The sequence below is a fragment of the Tribolium castaneum genome, chromosome 1 (genome assembly GCF_031307605.1).
Source record: "Tribolium castaneum strain GA2 chromosome 1, icTriCast1.1, whole genome shotgun sequence".
Classification (NCBI taxonomy): Eukaryota; Metazoa; Arthropoda; class Insecta; order Coleoptera; family Tenebrionidae; genus Tribolium; species Tribolium castaneum.
The window spans coordinates 15,198,163-15,219,860 of record NC_087394.1 but is presented as its reverse complement, the minus strand read 5'-3'; the positions used below and the strand labels follow the sequence as shown (position 1 = coordinate 15,219,860).

The window sequence follows — 21,698 nt, the reverse complement described above, 5'->3', positions numbered from 1 at the left end:
AATCAAAAAAAATTTTTTTCTTTAAATCCATAGTGAGGATGATATTGTTACTATGGTGCTTGAAAGATGAAGCTCAACAGACTTTTTTATTTTTTGCAATGAGTGGTCAAAAAAAATTGAAGATATCTCTGAAATTTAAGTCATTACTAAACATCCCTCTTTATCCCATGATAAAAATCGCGGATTCGATATGAGCTACCTTACGCGGTAGTTTCAAAGAGTTTCAAGCTGTTCGAATGTTTTACTTTCCATTTTTGTTGCTTTTTTTGACAATGTGAGGTTAATTTACCAACGTGGGAGTGAGAAAAATGTTTTTTAAAAATTAGGTTTTCTGAGATAACTTTATAGTTCACTGATGGCCTAGTGTTTTCAAATTTACATAATGGTTTTGCAATATGCTGAAAACAGGTACCTCTATCTACTGAACTGTCGGTAATAGCAGTTTTATTATTGTACTTATGAACTGAAAATTAACAAGTGTGTGTTTTTTATTATGGAAAACGCGTTCGAGGTTGGAAAATTTTCAATCAAATAAAGACCAATAAAAAATAGTAGTCACAACAAAAGTCTATAAGATTTTCACTGCTTTGAAATAGGTAAAGAAGAATACAAGAATCTGTGCTGCTATCAATAGTATTGCTTTATGGTGTTTTTATCCCTCTGTTCCTGTAAATACTATTAAAATTTCTAAATTTCTAAAAAGGTCTTGAAATATTTACCGAAATGGGAAAAAATGTGAATTCACTGTATTGTCGAGTCAGTAATTACATTTTTCAATCATTAGAACTCGTTAGAAGTTGAAAAAGTTTAAGAAAAACATAATACGTGCCTTATTAAATCACTTTTATAACATACAGAGTGTTCTGTTTTTGTTACAAATTTGATCAGTGATAGAACATTCAGTTTTAAGTGAAAAGTTTCCTATAAACATGCATCGAAAAATAGTTACTCCCTCAAAAGGGTGCTTCTTTTAGTAGGTTTTTCTCAATAATTCAAAAACCATTAGAGATAAAATTAGAAAATGTGGTTCAGTTGATAACATTTAGATGCCTAATCGAATTCGGGGATCAAATGTAGAAAGTTTTAATCAGGGGTGTCCCAAACTGGGTGGATGTAAGGTAAGAAATACCCAATTATTTTGGTTTTAGCTTTTTGACACTTTCAACAACACAATCGTAAATTTCATTGTTTTTTTACATAAAAATGGTCTATTCTGTTGTTTTGATCCAACTCACAGTTTTTTAGTAAAATTAATTTAAACTTTATGTTACAAATCATAAACAGCGTGAGTGGAAATATTTTTCGATACATGTTTATAGGAAACTTTTGTATTAAAATTAAATATTCGTTATAGGAAACGTTTGTCTTGGAATTAAATATCTTATTACCTGTTTTTTATAAAGAATGTTTTTCCTCTGAGGTGAATTTTTTGTTCTTTCTAGCTGGAACAACCCGTGCCTATGTTTTATGAGTTTCTTTCACAATTCTTTCAGATATAGAAATCATTGTTTTTGATTGGACACTGAATCCTTCATTTCCAAGTAGTCGTATTGGCATCAGAAATAGTTTGAGACTCAACGTTTTTTTTTAAATATTATACGTTATTACTTATTTTCGTATCTTAACACATTAGGTTTCTGCATTTTAAATACTGCCAGCTTAAATTAAAAGTGTCTTGAAATAAGTTGAATATGACGGTGCAACTAGTGTCACCCTATACATGTTGATTCAAAAGTGTCGAACAAACTCTCGAATGAAGACATGTGTAAAAAACATTCAGTTACGTACAATAATGAATTCAGATTTTTTCAAGCAACTTAATTTTTAAGTTATAGGGTCGGTTCACAGAAAGCAAGATTATAATGTTCTGTAAACCGGCCCTTAATATTTCTTTTTCTTATAGCAACGGTATCAGTTGTTGCGCTTTTGTTTTCAATGATACCATATCTGCGTAAGCTTGTTAAATGTTTTGTACATTCACAATCAAAAAGAATGATACTCTTAAAACCGCAGCCACAAATGTTTGGCTAATTGATAAACTAGCTGGACAGTTTGTAAACTGAAGGATTTGTTGAAATTTATGACATAAAAGATTTTAATCAACCATTTGCTATCCGGCTCGGTTGGTAGGGGTCCCATTCTTTTTGATCGTAACTGTATATCATAGGGCATTAATTGGTGCTTTTTTCCAATAGGGATCTGTGTGCCATTTCCACTAGCTATAAAATCAAAAAAATATTGTCAAAATTGCCAAAAACTTATGTTAAAAAAATTAATTCGCGCTATGTCTTGAGAGTGTTCAAAAAATTTTATTTTTGTTATGGGGACTTTTAATTCACTCTGATGTTCTTTATCACCATCCCTAAGTTTGTCCGACACATTTGAATTACCCTGTAGTTAAAACTCAATTCTGTTTAACTGCTCTTATGTAAAAGACGTTCAGTTAGACACAAAAATGAAGTCAGATTTTTTTCAAGTAACTTAATTTTTAAGTTAGAGTCGGTTTACAGAAAGCAAAATGAAAATGTTCTGTAAATTTGTTAATATTTGTTTTCTTTAGCAACGGTATCAGTTGTTGCGCTTTTGATTCCAATGATGCCAAATTTGCGTAAGCTTGTTAAATGATAAGATTTTAATCAGCCATTTGCTCGGCTCGGTTAGTAGGAGTGTCATTCTTTTTGATCTAACTGTACATCATAAGGCATTAATTGGTGTTTTTTTTAATAGAGATCTGTGTGCCATTTCCACTACCTATAAAGTCAAAAAAATATGATCTAAAGTGCCAAAAACTTACGTTAAAAAATTAAATTCGCAGAGCTATGTCTTGTGAGTGTTCAACAAAATTTTGTTATGGGAACTTTGATGTTCTTCACCACCACCTCCAAGTTTGTCCGACACTTTTGAATCACCCTGTAGCTACGTAGAAGCTCAATCTTGTTTAACTGCTCTTGCGGTTATTATTAGAATTATTATCTTGTTGTAATTTTTCTTCTAAAATTAGTGTTTCGAGTGTGAGACATATCTATTACGTATAGAAACGGCTATTGATCCAGTATAGCAAGACGGACGGAATACTGGTGTCGTGTCGGGGTCGTTAACGTGGCGGCAAAGAGCGCTTGAGCGCCCATCCGTGCCGTATGTCTGATACCAAGTCGGATTCCGGCCATCATCTTCAAGAAGCGGTTCCTAATTAATTGGCCTGCTATACATTTAGAAATGCAATAATTATATGCCTCGAAGTTTGCTCTTGCTTGTGGTACACAACGTGCCTATTAGCTGTATTTTACTAGGAATTGAATGAAAGGGTTGGCATTCATTCATTCATCTTCTTCCTCTGGGTCATCCCAACTTGTAGCATTGTGAGCTGGTTTTTTATGCGTGAAGTAGGTAGTGTTTCGGAAGTAGAGAAAGGGGGTTGTTGGCTGGGAATCAGGTTGCTGTAAACACTTCGACGAAACGGGAAAATATTTTTACAGCATTTTCTTGTATTTTTATTCCCTTCATTTCGACTTTTTACGAGTCATAACAATGTCATACGTTATTTTTGTTTGAAACCACAAGGCAGGAACTGGTTCAGTGCTTACAACTAGTGGGGTCTCGACTCGTATTTCCTTGTCCTTTTATTAAAATATTAAACGGATAGAGTGGTTTCAAAGAAGTTTTTACTAGAGCGGGTTTGATACGAAATTAATTTGGCATTTTATTGGGTATAATAGAAACTGGTTTACTTTTTTACTTCGCAATGATTTCAGGATAATGTAACAATTCATAACAAAATAATCTTGTTTTTTCCTGAAAAATAAAGAAAAAATGTTCTCAAGTTGGTGTTACTTTGGCCTTTTTCCTTTACAATTTTATTATGATTATTGAAGAATCTCGTAATCTTTGGCGAATTATAATAATGGATCACATTACTGCTAATAAAATTACAAAAAAAATAGGTTCTAATAAATTTATTCAGCAAAACAACATGAACAAAATTACAAAATGATGTTTCTTCATAATTGTGGCGTTCCTAGAAATATTCCACGTTTTACATTTCTCCAAATAATTTGTGCTCTATATTCGATCTTAAAGCAATATTGAGAACCACCTCTTATTATCATAGTCCTCATTTTAACACTGGCCACACTTGTAGCGCAATGAGGGCGTTTGTGATACTTATTTTTAAACAGGTGTCTTATGTACCACTTACAGAACACTTAAAGAATGCATGTATTTTTTCAAATAATTAATTGTGAAAAAAAAACAACGCATCATCTGCCTTAAAGGCGTCATAATTGAAGTCGATCAGAATTTTTCTAACAAAACTTAAATTTTTATTCATAGTTTGTGAGTAATTGATTTGTCGAACAAAAACACACATTTTTTTAAACTTTAAACACGACGCGTTTCAACCACAAAGTGGTAATCCTCAGGTGAGAATATAAATTGATTTGTTATTGTCATCGAAAAAACTGAAAAAATACTTCTAAGTATAAAAATACAAACTTAAATAATTTAAGTACGAACGGAAAAAATATATAAATTGTAAAATTGAAGCTTACATAAATAAAAAAATAAAAATAAAAAAAAAGGGAGCCCACTCAGGAACCTACCTACAATATTAGTAGTTTATTATAAAAGTACAGAAAAGTCCTTTCCATGTGCTATTTATTTTTACACTATAAAATATGATATTGTTAACGTATACTACAGTGTTGTACTATTTTAAATTTTTCATCAATAGTATGATAAAAAAATCACCAGTTGACCATTTCTTAGTATGTCGAGTAAGTAAAAAACAAAACTAAATCAAATATAAAATAGGTAGTGTCGTAGTGACCACTTCTAGTATAAAGTTTTACGATATGTACTTCGGTCTGTTCGTAGCGAAAGTGCAGCACATTTGGAATATCAGTTTGTTTTTTGGGAATAAGTAGGAAAGGAAACGGGTTAGCTCAATAATAAATGCCTTAAATTATGGAAAAATTACTTATCTTTAACAAATACAAATAATACAAAAACATAAATTAGAAATCTTCTCAAATTTTCTATCAAATTAAAAATAATTTGGAATATAGGTATATAGAACTCCAATTATATGCACTTTTTTGTTCTTCGAACATTGCTTATCTTTTTTTAAACTAATGAATCTACAGTTTTAGGGTCTTTATTTAGGTAATCTTTCTTTATGTACCTATAACTTAAATTTAATTTTGTTTAACAAAATAGCCTCCAATAGGTACTCTTAGTATTTCAAATTATAGCAATATGTTTACCTTGCCTTATCTAATAAAATTTTGTCACATTTTTATTTCTAGAAATTTTCACAAAATCATAAACTAATAAGATCACTTCATAGTTTATCCACTTAGGTACAGTCACGATCAAAAAGAATGATACATCTACCAACTGGGTCGGATAGTGAACCGTAACATATCGAAATATTGATTTCTGGCTGCGGTTTTAAGGGTGTCATTTCTTTTGATCGTGACTGTACGTATATAACAGTAAATGATTGTTAATTTTTTTTAAAATAGACGTTTTTCCCGTCTAGACATAAACAGACATGTTAAGCCTGTTTTTTGGTCCCAATAAAAACAGTGACTTCGTATATGTCATGTGAAATTATGTTTATGACAAAAAAAAATCAAAAGACATTTACTTCCAAATTACCTGCAGCATTCTTAATCTGCTGCACTTCATTACGTATCTAAGGAATAAACAACATTATTATTACATACTTAATACCTATAGGCACCTAAGAGAATAATAGTTGCACTAACAAACGAATTATTAAAAAAATAGGTACTATATCTAAGTAATAAGTAAAAATCACACATTACATAAATCTTTGCTGCATTCGCAAGCTTAATAAATCAGAACAATATTTTTACTAATAATCCACTTCATTTGTGGGCGCACCGTTTTCTGTGGCTTTTTTGCATAATACATTAAAATTATGTCTTATTTAAAGTAGACAGTTTAAAAAATCTAGTTAAGAAACTCAAAAACATTTAAAAAAAACTAATAAATATTACCCAACAGAAAAACTTAATAGTTAGAAAAAAACAGTTTTAAAAAAAAGTTTAAATTAAAAAATTTGCTCACCATTCTTTTTGGTAATGCCTTTTCCTCATTACAGTTAACGTATCTTTTGTTGGTAACATTTTAAATTTTTTTTTTAATATTTGAATCCTGGATTATAAACATTATTTTAAAACACTTCCCTCATAGCAACGTGTTTTCACTATTTTAAAACACGCTCTCCATAGCAACGTGTTTTTAATTCCAACAAAAAAATTGTGAATAACACTCATGGGAAAACGCCTAAAGTTCTCGGGTGTGTATGCATCTCGCATATGCTCGGTGCATAACGACAGCCCTCGAACTTTAAGCTTGTGTTTTCGCACACGTATTATCAATAACTATATTAGTCATTGGTGTTTGGTAGCTAAATGATTGTGTTTTATAAAAGTTGGACCAATTCAATGTTCAGATTCGCGGGGTTATCAGGAATTACAACATTTAACAAACTTTTAAAGTAACTTTTAATTTGCCTTCGTAAACTGCCCCTAGAGAATGTTCTCACTGTTATTACCATGGAGAGTTATTACATCTTGTTATAAGCCTACTTCGAAGCTGTTAATGAAAATTCTAAAACGTTATACGTGTAGACGACGCAATTATGGCCAAACCGATTTACTCATCCATAATTTGACAAACGGCACTATTTAATTGACTTCTAACGGAAAAGTATTAACATTTACTCCTAAGTGGTGAGACAGACTGATTAGACTATTAAAGTTTCGAGTTGATATGTTTTGAAAAAAAAGATTAATTTATTTTACTTTTGGGGTGTTAATTGGTTGACAAAAGAACACTATACCTGGTGTTCGTTCTTGCTAACCATTCATTCAGCATAAAGAAAATTATTTATCTATGCAGATGAATTTTATTGTACATTAAAACTAATGTAAATTGTAATTTTTTTTTCAAATTATCTTTCTAGGTACGCACTCTTAGTCGAACCTTGAAACAGTATATTGTACCAAGGTCATGTTCGAGATAATGCGCCCTACAATGTTGCAAGTCATCCACTCTTGCATGAACTTTTAATGATGTATGGAAATTCAGCTTTTCGTTTACTGTGTAGAAATTTAAACGGGAATATTTTGCGGTGCGATTGCAAGAATTAGAATGATGAGTGGTGTTGAAGAGCTTTACCCGGAACGCAAAATTAGTTCTTGATTATTTGAAATCAAACAGTTTACGTTTCTCCAAAAATTCATAGAGATCTTTACATCAGGGGCGGAAATTACTTTTGGGGGGGGCTTCCCAAAAATTGTGAAGGTTCAGATATTGAATAAAATTTTTGTCATGTCAGAATGTTGAATTGTTTATCTCAATTTATTTCAATTTGAAAAACATTTACATTCAGAAATTTTCTTATTAAATAAAATGCACCTCTATTTCGTGCATCTATATATGGTTTTAATTATGTCTTTTTGTAAGTAGATTTTGCTAAGTTTTGGAAATAATTACATCCCAATGGACAAAAACAATACTTTTTTTTAATTGGTAATCTATTTTGCTTATTTAAAGCACGCAGCAGCGTGTGTAAATCCAACTTTCAAAAACGCGCGTTTTTTAAAGTGCCCATGGCAACATCAATAACCTAAGAAACGTGAAGTATAAATTACAACTTTTTAATGATTTTTTATTATAACGACAATCAATTCCATGACCTACAAAAAATATATTGATCTCAAATTACATTATTTGCAATTTTTGTAATATTAATATTAGTATTTATGATTTCAAAATGTACCAATAAAAAAATACCTAAGGTATTCGTGGTTAACTGGTCTTTAGAACACTTGCTCTATTGCGAGCACTCCGACTATGCAGTCGTGCTCTAAAAATCGCACGTGTTTTAAAGACTTCAGTCTCCACTTATACTTTAATATACTATTTAAAATACGTATATAAAAAACTAAAATACAAAAGGGAATGTTAGTGTACAGTTTAAATAATAAAAATTTCTGGACGTAAAATAGAATTTCCTTCTTTTATATTTCGACGAGTATCTTTCTTTGTATAATATTTTATTAAGTAATAATTATTCCTTTATTAATTCATTAACAAATGTGCATCAAAAAGACTTCTAATGATATTAGGTATTTGAAAACCATTTGTTCCTTAGACTTTTATATTATTTATATAAATAAAGTTAAAATTGAAGTTTGGGAATCCGCTGTTGACATACATCAGATGTTATTCTTTAATCTACTACCAACTGATCTTTTAGCGTTGTTATCTGATAGAAATATCATCAGGATAAACGGGTCATTAATCACTTGATTTTTTGATGATTTTCAATTTCCACCCTTATGAGATTAATCTTAATAATTCCTATTAAGGGTGATGATTTTAGAGGGCGGTATGGTTTTGATGTATAGGATTAAGTATAAAATAAATGGAACAATATTAAAAAAAATACTTAGATTAGTACAGGTAGTTATCCTAATATTCTTTTTTCCATTCAAACTGTTCACCCTTTGGTTCAAGTAAGTTTCAAATATCTTATAGAAAAAAAAACTAAAACTAAAAATTAATGTGAAAAGTTTTTTATCAATCCTATTGTGAATGAATAACAAGTTTTGATGTAATATTAAAATAAAAAAGCTTTCGTTTTTAAGAGCCTATTTTAAGATCTACATAGTACCTACCTATACAGGGTAATTTTACAAACTGTAGCTTTTTACAAAAAAAGTAGTCGTAAAGATCTAAGGGGTTTGCTATAAAATCACTGTTCCAATCAATACTATAATTCACCATAAAATGTTGGATTTATTTTTAATAGGCCCTTAGAGAAGCGACTGTTAAACCCTAGCAAGGTTCAAATACCCCAACAAGACACCTTTGCGTCAGGTAGATGGAACAAAATGTCTTAAATAACTAGGTAGATCTACCCTCCTCATTATGAGTAGTACACTAGTTGACAAGCTAACAAGGGGTGTGTTTTCTTATACTATGTAGTATGTTTTAATAACTAGACATTCAATTTTCTACTTTATAATATTACTATAGTAAACCAATTTTTATTTATTAGACGACAGAAGCATCCCTTTGATTGACTACGGAACTTCAGGAAAGTGTTAATTTAGTAAATGATTATAAATGAGGGTGAAAACTTGTGATTGAAATCTGTAGTTTAACTTTGCACATTTACCACGATTTTTGGGGAAACTGGAGCGTATCTTACATTTTGTAATAACAGAAATGTGTAAATTATTATGTAGGGGATGTTTTTCACCACCTTGTGAATTTTTTATTATTGATATTACGATTCTAACGCCCGCGGGTGTCGTCAATGGAAAAATATTTGGTGTTTTATTCTAATATTTAACGAAATGTTTTTCGCCGACACCGAGCGTAAAAGGGGTTGTTTTCTTCGCTTTTTGCACACTTGACCCCATCTGAAGTGATTTTTTATAATTTTTCTCGACGAATCGTAACATTCTGAAGATGAAACAGTGAAAAATGTCCACAATTTTGCCCAAAATAATTTCCAAATCGTCCTTTTTCCCCGAATTTCCTCATTCCCGTGGTTATCTGCAAAACAAGTGCGTATTAATTTTTCACGGCGCGCCGAAAGCCGTCGGCTGAGTTTTTATCGCCTCAAAACGTAGCAAAAAGTGCAAAAAATCGTCCCCAATCATAAAAGTCGACTTTTTGTCCCTGCTTCGCCCCCAATCACCCCTTAAACCTAAAATTCGTTACCAGCAAGTGGGTGCATGTCCTGTGATTTTTTAAAAGCGCAAAATATTCCTCACACCACCCCGTGCCCGAATCCGCGAAAATCGCTCACAAAATCGGTTCGGGAAAAGAATTTCAAAGGCCAATATGCGCACTTGATTAGCGAAGTTGGCGATAGCAACCATTTTGCGCTAATTCGTCCTTCCACTCCGACTTTGGCTGTTTCGGAGGCGATTTTTGCGCACTTGGGTGGAAAAAATGCGCACTTTTTCGGTGTGGGTTTTTCGCAGGGTATTCGGGGGTTGCCTTCGGCGTGGAAAAAGTCCCGTCGGGGGAATCCCGGGGGTGAAAAGTGCAGAAATCGGCCAATCCCCACTCGGGAAGTTTGCGAAGTCGGTGTGCGCCTGCCTGAATGACGTGTGTATTGCGGTCTCACTCCGGAGCATTGCGTTTGTATAGTCGGTGAATAGGACGTTTGTCGGTTGGTTGCTATGCGAGACTCCTTACTAGAAAATAAGTAGTTGCAATAAACTGCTCGTCACATATGCCAGTGCTCAAGTGTGCTTTCGCCCCCACCCAAGGGGCGCATACACGATTTTTCCGGTGAGTAGTTTTTGCCCTTTCGGCGGTAACCACCGGATTTGTGCGTTTTTCGCACCGTTTCTCGCGTCAAACTCCGGGAAGATTTTCGTCGGTTTCGCCCGGATTATTGCGATGTGGGTCACTCCGGGCGACTCCGGGAGGCCGCGGTGTCTCGCAGCGCTCAGACGGTGGTCGTAGGGCTTCTCCCGTCTGGCGCTCGACCCAAAATTCGATCACTCCTTCAGTTGAGGTCTAGGAACTGTGGATTATAATTGTAATAGATGTGGGGGACGACTGTCTAGCCAGTTTGAGGCTCCCTTTAGGAGCAGTCAGACTGCCGCCGAATTACAAAGTCATTCGCCAATTTTTTGTTGCTAGCGGTTCACTAAACCATCCGATTCTGGACGAAAACGCTCCATTCATCGCTTTAACCAGACGGATTGTTACATAATCAAGGCAGGCTGGCCGACCGCTCCGGGAATACCCGGAAACGCGAGCCCTACACGAATTTTTGCAATGCTTGACCTAAACTGACCTGACCTAAATATTTCCCTAATGAGCCGTCCTCCCAACGCAGGCCTCTTTTTCGACAAGGCGCAGGAATCGCAAAAATTTTAAGCAAACGCTAATCGCACAATTCGCACACTTTTCATTTATTATTCGCTTAAAGGGTAGTTGGAATTTGTTTCGACAAACTTCCAATCCTGGCAGTGGCACAAAATCTGAACCATTTTGCTCAGTTTATAAAAAGTTGGGGATATTATTGAATTTTCGAGAAAATAGCAATAAAAGCAATCAAAATAACATTACTTATGTTTTTCTATGAAGTTTTTTTATCGTTTAGAGTTTTCCTGGGCTGGTTGGTTTTACATCCTCCAGTAAAAATTATCAATCCTTACAAACGTATCAAAACAAGTAAAGTAAGAAATTTTGCAAAATAGTGCTGCATTCAATTTAATTGTTTAATCTTTATGCTTAAATATAAATATCTCAAAAAATTTTATAAGATAACAAAATATGGTGAGAGACTAATTTGCCCATAATGTTGCAATATTGGTGCAACTATGACTATGGGTAATGGTTTATGAATTAATCATTTAATTACCTACTTGCTATATTTTGGTGTTGGTGATTATTCAGTACCTACATTTTTCTAAAATCAAAAAGTACCTAAATTATACACGATAACAGGTAAATCAATGGTGTCGACACAACTTTGTTGAAAATTTTAAAAAGAATTTGGACCAATAATTTAATTAAATTTCGAGACTAAAAACTGTTAAAACTCTGGTACCTAACTCAACTAGATCATAGTCTATTTTACACTGAAAAGTACTTTTTACTGTTGCTATTAATTGGTATCTTAGAAATGAATTGTTTTTTAATTTAATTACATTTTCCAGTTAATTAGGAGAAAACAAATGGTCAGGGGTTGCTTGTAAGTAAAGACGCAAATTAGGTGTTCCTGACGAAAATCATGTTCAAACAATACCTAGAAGAATAATAAAAAATTCTCTCTCAATTATTCTTAGCAGTATTAAGAAAAGTAAGTAAAGTGAAGATTTTTTTTCTTAATTTCTTAAAATATTTGTATCTGTAATCGTTGATATACCTATAACCAAGAAAGAGACAAACTTTCTATACCCTCCCTTTCACGTCAACAAAACTAAATTTATTATTATAATCAACATTAAATTGAAAAATGTTGTACAGTTATAGTGTCCAGAAAGCTAAAAAATTGCTTTGATAATTAATATATAGTGAAAAAAATGTCGATAGTTACAACTGTTAACTATTTTACAATAGTTGAGATAGAGAGGTACGACAATAACACAAAAATACTGACGATGCTGCCAATTTTACTGTTTTGTGTTGAAAAATTTGTTAAAAATGACAATGGCTTTTTTATTATATTTTTTGAGGTTTTCTGAAACGTGTCGTCTTATAAGTTATAAAAAAGAGAGTTTATTCAGCATGATAGGGAATGGTTTAGTATAAATTTAAAGGTAGATAGAGAATGGCAAGACAAATCAAGCAAAAATGCATTGTTTTCCCAAAAAATCATTCCCAAGTTTTGAGAACTACTGAACTAGTATTACAAAAATTAGCGTAAATTTTAATAATATTGACAAAACAGCAGAGGTAAATTAACTTCTTGGCCCACTACGTTATTCTTCTATTTCAATTTGTTTTGTTATTAAATCTTACGAAAAAAATTTTTTTGACACGACCGGGATTCGAACCTCCCACACAATTGAACATGTTAGCCACATTTGTGAAAAATTTAAAAATGCCCACGCGCCACCATCTGCATTTTGTTTCATGAAATAATTAACTGCTAATAAACTCCTATAAGACACACAGTGGCTCTCAACAGGTAAATAAACAGGTAAAATAAATAAATTTTTGAAGAAAGTACGCACTTTTTGTAAAAATGATTTAAGGATTTTTAACTCGTTTCATTATGACAAATTCACAAACGAAATATTGTTAAGCCAGTCCCTAACAAACTGTATACGCTATTTTGTAGGTATACATACTGTATTTTACAGACTTTGTACTTTTGTTCAAAACTCATAAAGCAAATAGAAAAGGAGTATGATTTAGCTTTTTTTCTGTGATAACTGTTAGCAATTAATAATGAGTTTTTAGTCTGAACTCGATTTTTTGTTCTTATAATTGTACAATCGTTTAGGGCTTGAATTATGCTTGTTTGTCTCCTATTGGAAATGTCACAGTGTTACAAAGGCTTTAAAGAATATTATAGTTTCGAGCACAACTAAACTAAAAATCTATTTGCTTTTTGAGTTTCCTATCTCTAAACAGTTGTTTATTGGGCTTTGTCTGAAACAACCATCACTCTTTTTAAACATGCAAATCGTCAGACCCTAAAGGTGTAAAACCACCTGCAATGCAGTATTTAGTTTTTGGCACTGACTTTTGGTAAATACGTAGCGAGCGAGCAACATGTTGAAAAGAGACAAATAATTACGTCTTTCGGATTATTGGTTGATTCACACGCAAATAATAAAAAATGAATTGTGTTTCGATTAGGCAAATTGATAGATACTTTGTTACCTTCATGGTACAATAATGAGAGTAATGTGTGTGACTCAATAGGTTCATTGAACTATTGTTTATGTGTGATTTTTGGTGTTTTTTTTTTTCGAAAATTCGTGAAATCTAGGACCGTCAAATTATGAAAATGAGTCTAATTGCTTTCCAAACGGAACAACAATTTGGGTTAGCGACACAATCCATATTAATCAATAGTGCGGTCTGGGGACTTTTAAATTTTAAATGTCCATAGTTCACTGTTTACACTTCTGACGCGCCATTTCATTATTAATTTGGGCTACCATTACGTGTAAAGTACACTTAACAGTAAAGCTAATTGCCGTGTACTCCTAAGGTTGATTGAATTTATTAATGTACTTTTAATGTTTCCAATTACACGACTGCGATTTCCACTTTAATAATCATTTTTCCTCGAGGAATAATTTTGAGAAGTGTGTTATCAGTATCTGCCTGTCAACGCTAATTTAATCAATCTCGCGATATAAAGTGCTCATTAACTGTTAAATTACAAGAATGGAACATCTGCGGAGTATGCAGGTGGACGCGGCTAATGGTTTATTGGCATTGTGTGCAAAATTTATAAATAAAAACGCTGTTTTTTCACTAATCTACTTTTGAAGTTGTTTATTACCGGTGCACTTGATAACGTTCGTAAGTTATGGCACTGCCGTGCAACAGTTTGTCTGTGTTATTTACATGCATGTTCAATGTGCACTTTGTCCACTTTTTGCGTAAGCTACCGACAAATTGTATTCGTGGAAACTTACGTGCCACACTTTTCGCTAACTTTATTAACTTTGCACCTGTTTTTTTAATCATTTGCAATTTTTAATTCATGCAAGAAAAAGCAACAACACTTTCAAAAATCATACAAATCCATACAGTATGTAATTAAAAAGCAGGTCCTGCTTTTCAAAATTTACTTTTTTTCTCAATTTTTTTATTAAAGAAACTACGAAAAAACAAAGTTTTTGGCGACTTTCGTTTTATCTGAAAAATTCAATTTTTTATAGTTATTAATAATACGAGTGCGAAAATAAAAGCTTAAAGTTCGAGGGCTGTCGTTATATACATACCTTGTCACCCGACATATCTTTAAGCGTTTTCAAATAAGTATTATTCAAAATTTTTTTTGTTTGGACATTTTAATTTAAAACACGTTGCCGTGGGAAGCGTGTTTTAAAATAGTGAAATCATTAATTTAAAATATGTTGTCATGGAATAGTGAAAACACATTACTAAGATTGCTAGGATTCAGATATTAAAAAGAAGGCTTAAAAAATAAATAAATAAATTAACATAAAACAAAATGAAAATAGTTGCAGCACATTAAATATGCTCCAAAACATACAAGCCGTAAAGATCAGTTTCTATAACTTCTCATCTTCTGGTGCGTAGAAAATAAAGACTTGTTGTAAATTTTGACCTTATTACATGGAAAGATACATAAGTTATTCATTTTATGGACAAAGTTACTTCAATAATGGAGTATTTTATTGGAAATAATCAATAAGTGTAACCTTTAGTGGACTTTATTACGTGTTTTTATGACGGAAGGGTCTTAAAATGCAGCAGACTGTTTTCATAAAGTGCAAGTACAGTGAAACTTCCCTAAGTCGAGTTTCAAAGCATACACTATCTGAATTATTTGTAAAATTCTGCAAAGATTAAGGTTTGGTTTTATACCAAATATTACCAAGATCATTTTGATTTTTGTGGTTAAAATATAATTGAAAAATTCTGTTTGTGTCCATTATTGGGTAAGATATTTTCAGGTAAAGTCTTGTAAATGTGTGGTAAGGAATGTTGTTATTATTATTCTGTAAAAATAATTATAATAGCGTGTTGCGTTCAAAGTTAAACCACTCTTGTCCATTTAGTAACAGCAAAAACTTGTCGTCTTTGTTTTATAATTGTCGCGATAATGCAATAATGATAGATCAATATAAAATTATGAAAAAAACTGTAATTAAATAACGCAAATACTGAAAAAGTAGCTTCTGTAGCTTATTTAATGGATTTTTTCGGTATTGACAATTTTCCCAATTGTTTCAAACTCAATGATTTCGAAAAAATTAAGAGAGAAGTTTTTCATTAATGTTTAAGAATTTTTAAGGGCTAGAGAAGAGGTAATAAAATTTCGAAACGTTGCCAAAAAATTACCGTTTTTTTAAATCCCAAATCAACATTTTCAACTTTAAAATTACCAAATAATAAAAAATGGAAGTACAAAACATTTTTGCTATTATTTCTAAATTAAAAATTTCTTTTGGTTCACCATATTAAAACTTAGGAAAGGTAGGGTAAAAGAGGGATGGTATGTACAGTCACAATCGAAAAGTATGACACTCCTACTAAGCAGGCTGGAAAGCAAAAGTTCGACTAAAAATTTTGAGATCATAAATTTCAACAGGAAAGGAAGGGTAGAAGAGGGATGGTATGTACAGTCACAGCCGAAAAGTATGACACCCTTACTAAACAGGCTGGATAGCAAAAGTTCGACTAAAATCTTTTAGGTTATAAATTTCAACAAACAGGTTAGTTTACAAACTGTCTAGATGTTTAGACAATTACTACGTTTTCAGGAGGATTCAAATCGATTTGAATACCGATCCAACTCATGAAAACTCTTTATCTTAACGTATTGAGTTCGACTTGATTCCAAGGTCGATTCACCAAATTTTGAGATCGTATATGGAGATCGAATTGAACCTTTATTCATGAAAACGGAGAATTTTTGCTTGTTGGACACTAAACCTGGTGCTATCAATAACCGAACTACGGAATGGGTTAAATTCATTGTCAATCCTTAAAACATTTCTTCCAGAAAGTGTTCACAGTCGAATTTAAGTTGTACTTCCAGTACAAGTGACAAATAAAATTGTTAAAATTTCAAATCCTGATTTAAAACTTTCCATGAAAACACGTTTGAAATCAGATACCAGAACAGTTTTCAAATCTTCATGAAAACGTAGTATGTATTACATTGAAAAGATTTGTGCATGTGGTTTTATGGCTGGCTGTCATTCTTTTTGACCGTGACTGTACATGAAGTAAATTTGCCGAAACAATTTTTTTTGAAGTACCTATACTTCAGATACGATTTCTGTTACACGTAACATTTTTAAGACGGAAAATATTGAAAAAAGTTAAAAAATCTTTAAGTCTATATACCAATTTGGTCAAAGAAGATTAAAAAAAATACACTACATATTTCTTAGATAATATCTCTCATAATTAAACATTGGACTTTGCAGCACAGGGTCATTCAACCGATTTCTGTTTCACTTTGCATTTGAGGGGCAAAAAATATGTATTCAATGTATTCAAAAATCACAAGATTTCGACGAGACTTTTTAAAATATAACTTTGTCTTGGCGTATTAATTTCATTTATTAATAAAGCATAATCATTATTTTACAGTACCTCTCTTATAAATGCTTTAGAAACCTATAGATTTAAACTGTTTTCTATTTACGTAACGCCCTGTATGATGGTCTGAAGGTAATTAAAATTTTTTGGTGGGCAACTTTACGTAATTGTGGGCTTTTAAACCATGGAATATTGCTATACCTGGAATAACCTACCCACAGGTAAATTTGAATAATCTGAGGGTTTTTAATAACATCTGTTTGAACCTACTCACACTATCGCTGTACAAATAGAGGGTGTTTCAAAAATCCAAATCGATTGGTAGTTGAATCAAGTGACTTTGTGATTTTGACAGTCGGAATTTCTCGCTAGACCAAATTCCAACCAACAACAGACACAACAAAAGTATATTTTTGCAGCCCATCGTAAAGGAGTGCCAAATTATATTACAAAAGAACCATGTTGTTTGTATTACGGCGCCTAGTCTACAGTCTGGTTGCCAATAATTATACAATCTTGACATTTAATTTCCGGCAAAAAATGTGTCCAAAATCATCGCAGAAATAATCGCGCGCTTTTAACATAGACCTTAGTAAGCAATGCATTCATTATTCTCCTCGTATGAGGTGCATCCCACACCAGTAGATTGTGTCATCGGTCGTTTATGTAGGTTAGCAGCTAGCTAACTCTGGAATGCGACCTGTGGGTGCGCGTTGCATAGTCTCCTCGGCTTAAAAAGACTGCCGCAGAGACTGAATCACCATGAAGTCGGCCTTATAAGGCCTAGCGCCACCGAGCCCGGCGCTATATAACTCCACACTCTCACTTGCTGCTTTATCTCACCGTATTATATTCAACCAGCCAAAGGTGGAGGCCTTTTTTCCAAGAAGTGCAAACCATTACCGGTCAGATGCCTCCAAATACCTTCCGCCAACAAACAACTCGAGAAATACGAGGGAACGAGGCCCGAATTTATTGTGTGATAATCGCTTGGGTCGGGGGAAAACGACCAAATTCAACGCCTTTTTCTAAATTATAGGCCACACGCCGTTTGCCAAAAGAGCGTGCTAAAAGTTACAAATACAGGGTGTCTCAAAATTGACGCCCGTGCGTTAGGAATTTGACTCAGGAGGTTAATACAAATCGAAAGTTAAGAGTAACAAAATTTCCAATTGTCTTAGTTTTCGAGTTATTGATAAAAATGTAAATAATAAGCTTTATGCTGTCTTTCCAATTATTTGTGGAACATAATTCATTAGTTGATGTTAGCGATGTAAAATTCTTTGGATCACTTTGTCTCGTGAGGAGTATTATTAATTTCCTTTGGTTTTGTATGTTTAAAACGATACGATACCACTGCATTAGTGTATTTGAGATTATGTCGATTGTTAAAAGCTCGGTTATAAGTTAGAGGTGTTTTTGTGATAACAAATTTGGTAAATTCGCTTTTAATAAAATTTAATGTTTAAATTTTAAATTTTAGTTTCGTATCAATAACTCGATAATGAAGGACAATCGGACAATTTTCCACTCTTAACTTTCGATTTGTTTTAGACTTGTGAAGCAAACCCTAAAAGCACGGGCGTCAATTTTGAGACACCCTGTATATTCGCGGATTTTTGTAGCATTTCTACAGAAATTTACTAATCAGTTTTTTTAATGAATAATAGTAATTAAAACAGGTAATTTTCGTGGTAATGAAGAGATTTGTCGAAATTTTGCGAAAAAATGGAGTTTCTGGCACATGACGCGCGCTAAAGACCATTAAATAAACTAAAAGTACCTTAATTTTTATCTAATTTGGTCACTTTAGATGAAATTTTGCAAAGTAATTGAGTTTGTTATTTCAAACAAGATAAAGGAAAAGGGCAAAAGTAGCGTAAATTGTGATTATAATAAAACTAGGGTTTCTGCTAGAGAATTCTCGAGAAATCAGCTTTTATTCGAAACGAAAAAAAGTCGCGAATTTCGAGAAATTGAGCCTATAACTACTTCTACAGGGTGACTTTGGTAATTGTGGAAATATTTTATGATACTGTGATATTAAACCCCAAAAAATTGTTTTATTTGAATGTTTATAATTTCTGAGATATACTACAGGGTTTTGGCAAATAAATTTATAAATTCAGAGCGCTGGCACTGTGTTAAACTTCGCCCTGAAAAGTTGTAAAGAAATTGAATGAAAAACAAAAACAATCACAGAAAAAACTTCCTCACATTGAAAACATGATAAAAAAAATGCATCAATTTTTTTTTGTCGAGGATAATACCATCGAATATCATTTCCTCAAATGTCATGACTTTGTAAGAATAAAGCGTTTCAAAGCCACAAATATATTTGTGTTGCAATTTTTTCACGATTTTTCATCTCAGAAATATTCGAATAATATCGAATTGAATAATATGGATTATTTTGATTTCTCTTAATCTCTACTACTTTTATTCATCTTTTTAATTATGTGCCGAACGTTCAAATAATTTTCTTATTATTGGTTTTGTTACAGACATATCTAAAAGTGATTCAAATTTTAATTAATAAAATGGAATAAATAATAATTGTTAATATCTATTAATTATTATTATTATGTAATAAGTGTTATTTTATTTTGCATTTGACTACCAATTTTTCTGATTTTTAAAAATTCTTGGAATTTCTCGAAAATTCGAATATTCTTGGGTCTCGAGGAAAAATAAGTCCAGAAATCAGAAATTTTAATATAACGTACTTCTAGTTGGAAAACGTTATAACTAATGTACTTGAAAATACAATAATAATAATGCGATTTTTGAATTTCACTTGTAACTTTTTGATCAATTTCAGCAAAATTTCACGTGAAACGTCTATTACAGGCATTTTCGATCTACTTTAGTGGATTTAGTTTCGAAAAATAAGTTGAAATAACTCTCAAGAAAATAATTTTATTTCTCACTTTTGTTTGTGATTTTTTGGTCTATTCAAGGGAATTTATGTGAATTAAAAGCGTTTTTAACCGAAAAATGTATATTCAACGTTCGAAAACTGCGAAAATTACGTAATTTCCAACATTCAAAAATAATTTTTGGATCTGTTTGAGCAAAATTTTGCTAAATGTAGTAATTTTGACATAATTAGCTACGTAAATTTTCACCATTTCCTATTAGTTTTCCCAAAATATTGATTAAAAATACGTATTTTGACCTTATATTTGTGAAAATTTAAATTAATTTACTGTGTTAGAAATCGATTTCGCAAAATTACCAAGTTTTTATTTAGATAAAAATTTGGTAGTTTGCGATATACGGTGTGTTTTTAAATGATTCTCATCTAGTTAACTTTGAAATTGGTTTACATGAAAAAAGATGTGTGCCGCTGTGCTCAATAAATGTCAAAACTGTCAGTTGTGAAATTCACAAATTGTCTGAATTAATTTTTAAAATTTCGTTAAAACGCAATTAAATTGTTACATAGGGCAAAAGAAAACACTTTTACAGTCGAAGCTTATTTCCAAATTGGAGACTTAATAAATGGAGAATTGTAATATTCGGTGTCTAAATGCCTGTCATTAATTCTATAAAGCGGCATTTCTGATTTTACATGGGAAATTCACAGAAGACTAGATGAGAATCATTTAATAACACATTGTACTTCTACAGATGTTTCTTCGCCTTTTTTTTAACTATTGTTTTCGCCTTTACGTCCGTATTTATACTCTTCTAATCCAAATAGTAAATTGCTTGCTATATATATGCATCATATGCGTCTTGATAACTTAAATATGTTGGTATTTAGGCTTGAAAATATAACATTAATTTATCATTTTCTAAAAAAGAGAAGAACTTGTTTTGTGAATTTAGTGTTGAAACCACAAACAAAAATTTTTAGATTTGTAATTGTAAGTTTTTGTTGATTGTAATGATAAATATTAATTTGCTTTCGGAAGCTAGTAAAAAGTTATGGTTGTTTGCAGTAATTGCAAAGACAGTTTTGATAAAATTTGTGATACTGTTGCTGTCTAGCGAGGTAAAAAAGACTTTATTTTTGATTTTTTTGTTTTGAAGCATGCACAAAAGTCAAATACTAAGTACTATACCAGCAAATATACCTATAAATAGCTTCATGGTTGAGTCGATAATAAATTTTTAAAGTTGGAGCTTTCAAGAAGTTAGGTATATCTACTGTTGTCCATTTTGAGAGGCTTTTGGTGGATATGATGCTGGAAAAAAAATCAATAATCCAAAAAACTACTTATTTAAATATGTACTCCTAGTACTCCTAGCAAGCGTTTTTATAGAGGACAGCTTTTTCGAATTTACCCTTAGCTTATGAGGCATATTTGTGTTTGCAACTGCATTTTTTTTACTTTTTTCAAGAACATATTCCTGAGATAAGTGAGTTTTGACTCAAAATACCTGGTGATTTTTTATACCTTCTTCTTGTTAAAGAAATGAGTTTTTGGTGCAAAAACAATTAAATCTCTGGAAATTTTTTGAGAAAAGTTAATTTGTTCATAGTCCAGCAAAGAAATAAATAAGAAAAAGTGGACAGTGCTGGTTTGAGTTTAACTAAGTTTTTTTAAAGAAATTTGTAAAAAGAAATCAACGACATCGAAATTATCACTCAGTTCTTTTATAGAAGGCATAGGAGAGATGGACCTCACTGAAAATTTAACAGGGAAATTTTTTTATTTGTTGTAAAACTAATATTTTATTTTACTTTTTGTCAGTTAAGTTGTGGGTCATTTTTATTACAAATGGAATCCTTGAAGGGGGTACACATAATTTAATTTCTATGTCTTTTTATTAGCTTTTTGTGCTAAAAAAGACTAATTCAAATGTGTTTTAGAGAATTGGTGAATGAATAACTTATCAGAAACAGATTTCAAACTCTTCACCATCACACATCGTTTGCTATTCTAACACTGATAACAGTGACTTAACGCAAT

The 21,698-nt window shown here is 31.9% G+C and overlaps 1 protein-coding gene across 2 annotated transcripts in view; it reads left to right on the top strand.

Annotated features, from left to right (window-relative positions):
- The window catches only part of LOC103312431 (hypothetical protein), a 48,434-nt gene that overhangs the window by 2,944 nt on the left and 23,792 nt on the right, over positions 1–21,698 (top strand). Inside the window, exon 1 of one of the 2 annotated variants that reach the window (XM_008193040.3) lies at positions 10,126–10,347. The exons of the other annotated variant lie outside the window; for it this stretch is intronic. Coding sequence (XP_008191262.1) covers positions 10,289–10,347 — 59 coding nt within the window. The 5' untranslated portion in view covers positions 10,126–10,288. Of the gene's footprint in view, positions 1–10,125; positions 10,348–21,698 lie in introns of those variants that run through there. 2 annotated transcript variants of the gene reach the window in all.